Genomic DNA, 9,854 nt, shown 5'->3' with positions numbered 1-9,854 from the left:
CTCGGCACAGCATCTCATCCTGGTACTTACACAGTTCAGAGTTAGGAACTTGCTATGGTGCCATGGGGCTCGATCTTCTGACTGTACACAAGGGATTTCTTTCCCACAGGGCACAACAATGTTCACTTTAAAGCAACTGACAATTTGATCCCTCTGTACTATCTGAAGTCTCATTTTCTAGAAGGATAAATTTGCCCTTATGAATGCCATATGCCAGTGGATGGCCTGCCATTGGGATTCAGACTAGTTCCTCAAAAGCTGGCCTAGGTAACTGCACACTACCCCATAGTCACCTCTGACACTACAGCGCAGGTATACACACAGAGACAGGTCAAGCACATCTACACCGTATGGCTCAGCTTACAGGTTAGTTGTTCAACTGGCACTCTCAGACATATGGTTGACTTGTACTAACCTCTGCAGCAAAACCAGAGTAAGAAATCTGTGGCTTTTCACTTCAGCCATGCCTTCCCTCCTATATCGTGCTACCTCATTCCTTCTGTTGAGGTTCCTGGTTTTGAGGCTGTGCAATAAACTGAATCACTGAAAGAATGATAATAAAAGGAACAATTTGGATCATTTGGTGATACCATTTCAGTCTGTCCCACAGGTAGCTTCATGGAAAGGAGAGGTACACGGCAGGACAGGATTGGAAACATGGCTGTGCTTGGTGGTTTGAGTGGGAGGAGGGAGGGCAGGCAGTACTTGTCACAGCCAGTGCATCGGGCAACTATTCCCTCAGTACAGAGAACTCTATGTAAAATTAGCTTACTTTTGCTAATTAACACAACAGAGACAATCAAAAGCCCAGCTCTGTGACAGAGCAGAAATGAGGGCATCCTAAAAGCGGTGATAGGTAGAAACTCTCAGCCTATCCAATATAGAGTGTGGAGGGTGTCCATGCGACTTTCAAGTGCCCGTACATAGATTCTTTTGATAATGATACTCTATGGGGTCAGTAAAGACAAGAAAGCCTTCTTCATTTCAGCCATTTGTTAGATTTGACACTGCTCCTGAATAAGGACATAATTCTTCAGATGCCAAACACACAACTCCTACCAACTTCAAATCAGTGGCTCTCAGGAGGAGAACCTTCACCTGAAATATGTATTTAGGCTAGAAATAGAAAATCAAGTATTCCAGTTGCTCTAGCAGATTATGGAGGGATTTACAAATAAAACACATTCCGAGTGCTTGAGGTCGATTTTGGCAGCTCTTAAATCTTTTTCCTATTGAAAACTGCTGTTTGCTACAGTATATATAAAAAATTGGATTTTGCTATAGTGGCAGCATTTCAACATATAAAAGCACCACAGAACATGGAATCAAAGCTCTGTAACTAATTAAGCTTCATAGAAAATGCTAACATGTATTTCTTAAGGAGAAAATTAGTGTGGTAGCAACTGTATGTCACTTACCTAGAATGAACTAACCAGCTCCATTTGTAGCTGCCATTTGTCCTCATTCATTGCTAACAGCCTTCTTCAAACTAACACTTGATAAAAATTAAAAGATTCTAATGCAGTCCATTGGACTGTATGCTTAACATTCAAATAAACATAACACGGCCCTATGCATAATAATCTTCTTCAACTACAGGCACAGCAGTTCCAAAATAATTCTGGATTTTATTTTAACTTAAACTTTCTTACAATGTTGTAAAAATAATTTACTTGTGTACGTGAATAAAGATAACCCAAGGACCACATTTGTATATAAAATTGTCTTAAAGAGGCCAGTAATCCAATTTGTTTTCATTAGTGTTGCACTGAGAGCACGCCTAACCAAATGCCCGTACAAAGACCAGCAAACTGGTATCAGTCAAATCAGCAGACCTCCTTCACTTACTTACTACCTTTGCTTATTTAAACAAACCAAAAGACATGGACTGTAACTCCCTGTTCTATTGAAGGGTTACAAATACAGACTGCAAAAGCAAATTAACCTCTGAGGAGAGGGCATTTCTGAAATAAAATGGTGTTTTAGGAAACTATTTTCTGAGATCAAGCTTGAAGAATAATAGTGCTAAATATTCTACTGAAGTTTGAAAATTCAAAGCTTCCTTAGTTAAAACAATATACATCTTTGATAGCTTATATTAATGGATATGGTAGCTTTGCAGAGTATTGTTTATGAATATAATACATACATAGTGCTGGGTTTAATATTTTATTTGAATGACGTTTAATGTTATGCAAAATAAATTGTTATGTTACATCCACTGTGACATCAACTAAAATGTGAACTAGTTTGCATAGGTTAGTACTTTGGGCAGCATGATGTTGCTCTAGTCCACCAAGGCTTAAATATTCACAGTGTAGAGGAAGAAACAGGAATTAAAGCATTTCTACTAAAATATATTTTAATAGCTGGTGTTAACTTTCTGCATAACAAAAGCCAAATTAAGATGATACATCATATGATCCAAGAGTAAGTATATCTGTCCTTTGAAAAACAATTGTTACCTTCATAACTGTATACTCCCAAATACAGTACAGTTTTGCAAAATAACTAAAACTTGACACACTTTAAAGCAAACATAAGCCAAACTGCACAGCGGTTCATTTTTGCTTTTTATGTCACACTGCAAAAACCAACAGCTGAGAGAGTTTCCAAATCATGCTAATCAATGTCAATACAGTCATTGCTGTCTTCCAATGGTCTAGCAATTTCTAATAGTAATATTAAATACACGATTGAAATGCTACAGTATAGCTTATTTCCCCCCCCAAAAATAATAATAATTAAACAAATGTCAACAACAACTGGATTACAACTTAAGTACAATATGCAAATTCTATTTATCAGACACAAGAAGCATATGAAATTTCTTTGAATATACTGTTGTAGTGCAGGCAGTTTAGGAAATATAGCTTTCAGGTTTTCTTTCAAAAGGAGAGATGGGGTTCCTATGGCATAAAGCTGGAGAAAATCACTAAAGCATTGCAAAATGGTTTATTCTTCTACAGCTCACCAGTACTTTGCATTTGCCAGCACATCAGTTTGGAGATCTTCTTTCAACAGCATCTTTTGTCTGTTTCAGTATATTATTTAAAAATTTACTAACTAAAGCGTATTCTGTATTTTAAATGGAGTATTAATCAACATAACTAAAATCTAACATTTTATACCCTGAACCACTTTCTGCCAAAGACTTCTGTATTTGTCATTTCTTTTTCATTGTACAAGATGACATGCAGTCACTGTACAGTTAAAACTAGAATTATTACCTTTCCCAAGTATTGGAGACCTTCCATATCCCCAAGGAACACTTGGTAGGGACATATTTGTCAAAAATATAATCCATGGGAGGTGATTCTCTGTCAAATCCCAATCTGCTGAAGTGGTTTATGGTATGTCAAATGTAATCAAGGAAACCCTGTTTCATCAAGATTAAATGCTAATGTTCCATCATGAAAAATTACAGCTGCAGTATCTGTAAGTAGCTTTGTTTAGAAAATGAAGATTAGCCAGGCAAGAAAGAGTAATGAAAAGCAAGGCACCCATTTGTTCTTGTATGTATGTATGAATATGCTCTGTGTTGTTTTCCATGTTTATACTCGTGTTAGCAAGAATTACAGCATATTTTATCTTCTTTATTTCTAAAATGCTTAAAATGGGAATGTGTGAACTTCCAACCTGAACTTTGGAACATCTTGGGGAATTTGGCTCCTTAAAAGTCTTTTCCTTTCCCCACAAAAATGTTGTCTACAGGAAGAAAGTACAGTGAGGGGAACATGCTGTGTTAAAAAGGAATACATAACTTTAAAGGTGACAAGACAGCATATAACATCTGTTCACCCCTATATCCCACTGCATGTAACAGGCTCCAACATACGCCTTGTAAAACCTGTGCTGGCACAACTTAATTGCCGACATACATTCACTACCTTACAAATTTTAGATATTAAAAAACATTTTTATAATTGCACTCTGATAATTTTGGGCCTTTGATAGCATTGCTTAGAACAAAGCTGCATAATGACACTAAAGTTTGTTGTATATCAAAAAGCAGGAACCATTCCACGTGAACACAAATTACTAAGCATATACAACATAAAAACCTGACTACATGAATAAGTAACTTAAAACAGATCTTAATAATTCTGCTGACATACCATTCTCAAGAGAAATACAATTCACATACTGTTTTGTTTTCTTGACCTTTTTTATTTTGCAAATTGCTTTAGCTGCTTTGCCAGGCTAATGAATATTCAAAATTCATAAAGGAAATTTTATTTCCATTGTTTAGCATAACATAGTTCTCTAATGTCATCAAATGCTCATTTTCTGATTTACTTTTCACTATACCTACAGTGTTCACTGTAAGCTGTCTCCTCACTCAGGAAGAATGCTAATGTATTTATAGGTGGAGACTTTCTTTTTTATAAGTCACTAAAAATTGCAACTTGATGCAATATATCTATTCCCTATATTTCTTTTTATTCATATCTGGTTAACAAACTGACAACTTGTTTTTACAGTTGTCAGCATTACACAGCTAATAGAGGAGCACAGCAGCAAGGGATAGCCAATTCTGCCTCAGGCATCATCAGAAAAATTTGCCAGCCATCCTAAGATGGGATTCCTCTCCTTGATGTTGATGGCTGGTGATGAAAACCAACAGGGAAGCAGACTGCTTGCTTCAGAGCTTCTAGCTCAGCTTACCACAACAGCCTTTTGAAAAGCCATTTGACTTGCAAAGCTTCTAATTTAATGTGGAAGTCACCAGTAATGCATAAGGGCCTGTCACAGCAGCAGCCCTATATGCAAAACTTTCAAGAATTTTAAATGACAGCACCCATACAGATTGCACATTTACAGTATTGCATTCCTAATTTTAAACGACATTTTTTGAAGTTAGATGCTCCTGGTCAGCTTTAGCCTTGAAATTAGGCAACTGACAAGAAAGCATAGGCAATTCCACAGTCATGGTCATTTTTTAATTTATTTTTTTTTTAGCGCAGTCATTCCTCCCTGTTTGGCAGCTGGGATCAGCCCTGTGTTAGCAACACCTAAAAAAAATTGCATAAGCTTTCCAATTCCTAATTGTATGCAAAAATAGAACTAGCAGGCATTTGCATTGATAACTTTCAGTTGACATAACACCACCATACTGCATTCCTTCTTTATTCTTTAAATAGACATTGCAGGCTTGCTTACTTTGTGAAACGAGAAATACAAAATTGTCTGTAAACTCTATATTTAATTCTACTTTAAAAATTTCAGAAACAGAAGAAAGCCAGTGCAAGCTCAACGTTCTGAGACCTACTCCAAAATTAACTTCTCTAGCAGATGGCTGAACACCACAAATGATACTATCAGCAAAAACATCTTCTTCCTTACACATGTATGCATCCACATGAGTAAGTTCCCATGTGAATCTTTAACTCTTTTGTTCTTCCTCCCAGAGTTTCTCCCTGGGAAGGAACACGGCACCCTCCTGGCATCCAGTCAAAGGAAAAGCACCTTCCCTGTGACCCAAGCCTGCTGATACAGTCCCTCTTACAGGTCCAGTATGTCACCAGTTATTTGATCCTCTCCTCAGCCTCCCAGACCGAGACCTGGATCTCTCAGTTCTGATCATAAGTTACCGGACACCAAATAGCATATCTGAAGGTTTGCCAGCAAAATATTTTTACTGTTTTCTATGGATGGCTAAACTGAAGCATGATGGGATGGAATATGTTGGACTTCTGTTTAGTTAGTTCTCCCTTCGGTGTCAGTTATGAGAAAGATTAAATCGGTAAAAGAAAACATAATATTTCTCCATCGTTAATCATTTGGCAAGCGTAAAACCCACTGTTGGATCACCAAGATTTCTGGAGGAAACTGAGGCAATAGGCCATTGAGCTGAAATGCACTACAATAACCAGAGCTCTCCTCCACTCCTCGATGGACGTGCAAGTATTTCTGAAGCAGGGGTAGGTACATTAGCTCATCAGCAAAGCAGCCATTAAGCGAGTTACCTGTGGTAAGAAGGAGGGATGTAACTGCAGGCTTTGTGTGACTGCACAGCACTGGGGCCTCACACAGGATATTTATTTACAGCAGTACAGGTGAAGGTAAAGGAACTAACATGAAGTATTTGTTGTACATTGCCCTAATGGAAGTTTATTTAAATGCTAAGTATTATTAGAAGAAAACAGAAGAGTTGACAGGTTTTATACTCTAGATAGTCTTTGCAAGGAATTTTCTGTGGAAAAGATGCCAAAGAACCATGAATTCAGGCACAGATCTAACTGATGGACTGGGATGCAAGCAAAGCTGACAGAAGAGGTCACTGTTGGAAATAAGAGAAAATGGGTAATCCAGGAATAAATGTGGGTATGCAACAGTCAGGAAATTTTTGCTGTCAAAACAGACCTGTTTACTGTAAGGCTGCGGGGCAGTAGGGGGTTTTATTTGGGTTTTTTTAGTAGCATATTACTTGTCATTATTTCAAATGATTGAATTATCTACTTAGCATTTTAATTTTTATTCGGATGCTAACTGCTCAAACATTAAACACCTCCCTAATAATCTGAAGATGTGTTCAAACTCAGTGTGTTAACCTCCTGTGACTTCAGAGTGCCATAATAAGTGAATCGATTTTATGGTTGTTATTATAAAGAGAAATAATGTCTTTGAGGTGTAGGGAAAAGGTATTTCCCCTTTACAACTAATTGACTAAAATCTTTACAGGATTGGCAGCACCAGGCTTCCATATATGTTTTTCATTTTGAGGGAGCGCTATTATATGCAATGCTCTTTTCAAAGCTCTGAGCTTCTTGATTATTTATCTTTACTTTGAAGGACTCTAAATTGGATTCTGAGTAAGAATGCAGACTGTTACAGCAGTGATAAAATAATGAACATGTACTCTTAAAAGATTCTTCTGACTTTTTCTAAAGGGTTAGGTTTTGAGTAAATCATAATAAAGCTCAAAGGACTAGACACAAAAATTAGTTAACAAACTCAATATAATTTGCTGGAAGCATTCCTGTTTTCCCAGTTCTCTGAACAGTACCATACATCCAGCCATCATCAATTGGTTGCACATTGATGATATAATCACCATCCCTGAAGGAAACTTCATCTTCATCTTGAGCACTGTAGTCATACATAGCTCTGTATGTTCTCTGTTGAAGGAAAGAAAACAAGGCTGTAAAGTCTCAAGCCTAAACAGAGATAGATTCCTTCTCTTCTTTGCACAAAGAAAATGAAAAGAGCAGGAAAAAGAACAGAGGGAACAAGGCAGAGAGAGAAATCACAAGTTACCTGTTGAAAAGAAACAGTACACCCTCCACCCTGTCAAATACACAGTGAATACAGCCCCTTTTTCCAAGTACCAAAATAATTCTTTTTGTGAACCTGCATTGTCCAAAGTCCTCATACAAACAGATTTCAAGCCAATCACTGCCTCTTGAAACATTCCAACTGTTGTTTCATACATTCACTAGTAACAGTTCATTACACCTAGCCATGGCTAGCTGTGCTTCTGCTCCCTATTTGCATGACTCCCCAATAGCTTCTCCTGTGTCTTCACTACAGAAAAGAAACACATTCTTCATCTAGGTCATTAACTCTGCCATCTCACTGAATGTCCTTCATTTCATTAGGATTTTACCCCAAATTAAGAATTATGAATGTATTACTATCTAATGAAAAAAGACAAGATTTTTAAAAGTCTGCAAAAATACTTTTTATTAATACTCGTTTTTGCATATTCAGATAAAAGATCAATCTAAACAGAACACCAAGGCCTATCATTAGCTAAGCCAAATTTCTCTACACCTCTGTCCACTGTAAGCCAAGATTTTCATTTTCTTTCTAAATAGAGTATTTATTTCCACTTATAACCAATAAAATGCTGGAATTCAAAGTGGATTTTCAAACTCAGAGGGAACAGTCTACTCCTGTATCTTAACAGAACAAAAAAACTAGCTCATTTTAAAATTCCCAGGGCTACTTTCTTTTCCTTACCCTGTCTCTTGACAGAAGTCAAGAGTAGTTCAAGCATCACTGATAATATTCAATTTCCCTACCAGCAATTTTTGATATTTCAGCATATCTAGCTCAATTTTTCTGCTACAAGGATTCAAAGAGAAAAAAAGGTAAAAACAGTCAATGTTTGAGTTAATGCCTAGTACTACTGTCTGAACCTTTTAAGAGACAGCAAACTTTTCTGCTTCCCAGCTGAGGAAAACAGCTCTGGATTAATTTTAATCCATCTCATATATGGGGGGTTGAGGTTTTTTAATGAAATTATTTTCAGAAAAGATGGAGATTCCTCCACACACAGTAAGTCATTTGTCACATGTTGGAAATGTGGGATCATCTAATCCAAACACTATAGGGCAACACATTATTACTGTTCCCATGCTAGAAATACACTTTTGTCTTGATTCTGCCTTTATCGCTGGTAGTGCGGATTAAACACTACAGAGAAATCAACTCCTGGTTAAACACTGGAGACCACCACCATTCCTGACAAGCCTACTCTGAACTGTATTTGAGTCTTGCTCTGTATAATTGTCGTCTGCCGTGCCTTGTAGTGTTGCCGCCCTACAGGCTGCGACCAAAAGTGATCTACCAGATGTGGTTTCTTGGTGGTTCCTTAATATCTTCAAAGTGTTCATGGAAGGTGATGAAAAAAAGCATCATTGTTTATGCACTACATCAAAGCAACAAATTGGGAGGGTTCTATCATCACCAAAAATTCCTTAAAGATTCACAAACTAGAAAACCAGTGGTCAGAAGACCCTAAGGAATGGTCTGTGCCTTTGAGAATTTTATTTTTTCCAACTATTTCAATTGATCTCTCTACTGAGCCTTAAACTAACTCCAAAAAAAACCAGTGGAGAATATGCTATTACAACAAGCTCAGCAGCAGTTAGTCCTTTAAAGAATTTATTTCACAAAAAGGTCCATTTAAGAAAAATGGTAGTAAGTCCATATCTGGCATAAGGCAGAGAATAGATTTTCCTCTGAGCCATGCTTATATGTCTCCCTTAAATGGGCAAAGACTGGGGCAAGAGATTAAATGTTTTATTAAAGTAACATATAATTGGAAAAAACCAGTTGTTTTTACTCACCCAGAAGGATGCTCACTCATCGTTAGAACACCATGGTATAGGACATACTAGTGCTGTCTCCTTTAAGGCAGCTTGACTACATCACTGTAGTAGCACAGTTGTGAAAAGAAGCTAGTAATTTCAAACTTTAAAAAAATTTATTAGGGCCCTAAATGCTGCTGAGAACCTAAATTTATGGCCTTAACACCTAATTAGGTGCTAAATGGCTGTCAGGAGAAATCTCCATAATAATCCTGTTAGCATTTAATGCCTAATTATCACTTCAGAGTGTAGTCTGGGCTATATAATTGAGAATTACAATGCTTAAAGGACTCCAGGCAGGGATTTCTAAAATGCATTTTAGTGAATTATTTCTCTGTCAGTAGTGAGTTTAGCAAGTACTGAGAGCACAAGAGGGTATAAAAAAAGGTTGGGGTTTTTGTAAAACAGTCAAACACTCACTTATCTCCCACCTCCTCAAAGGTCTAACTTGCAGCTACTGCTTAGACAGAACAGTAAGTCTTGTGCATATGAAGTACTGAAGCCCAGCTCTCATATTCCCAGCTCCCCAGCCAGATGTGAGCTGATAGATGCATATTTCCACTTCATCCACCAGTTGATACTTATTCTATGGATTGCTCCTTGCAAGGAAAAGTACCTGTTGCAGTGTCCTTCACATAGAACAGCTATCAAGGAAAGTCAATTTGCAACCTAGGTTTTGCTTTCCTATCACTTTTAGTTATCTAAAAACATAAGAACACCCTCTGTTATGTTCCAAAGAGGGAAAGAGCCTTCAGG

General features: G+C 37.3%; 1 protein-coding gene across 8 annotated transcripts in view; it reads right to left on the bottom strand.

The window, feature by feature from the left end:
* Positions 1-2,340: 2,340 nt before the first annotated feature.
* NEBL (nebulette) overlaps positions 2,341-9,854 on the bottom strand; it is a 275,776-nt gene continuing 268,262 nt past the window's right edge. For all 8 annotated transcript variants that reach the window (XM_075047907.1, XM_075047899.1, XM_075047916.1 and 5 more), the window contains one exon: positions 2,341-7,121. In XM_075047907.1, coding sequence (XP_074904008.1) covers positions 6,945-7,121 — 177 coding nt within the window. In that variant the 3' untranslated portion in view covers positions 2,341-6,944. The remainder of the gene's footprint in view (positions 7,122-9,854) is intronic.

The sequence above is a fragment of the Buteo buteo genome, chromosome 2 (genome assembly GCF_964188355.1).
Source record: "Buteo buteo chromosome 2, bButBut1.hap1.1, whole genome shotgun sequence".
In the NCBI taxonomy this organism is placed as follows: Eukaryota; Metazoa; Chordata; class Aves; order Accipitriformes; family Accipitridae; genus Buteo; species Buteo buteo.
Note: the sequence above shows the minus strand (reverse complement) of the source record. Positions and strands in the feature narration are given on the sequence as shown.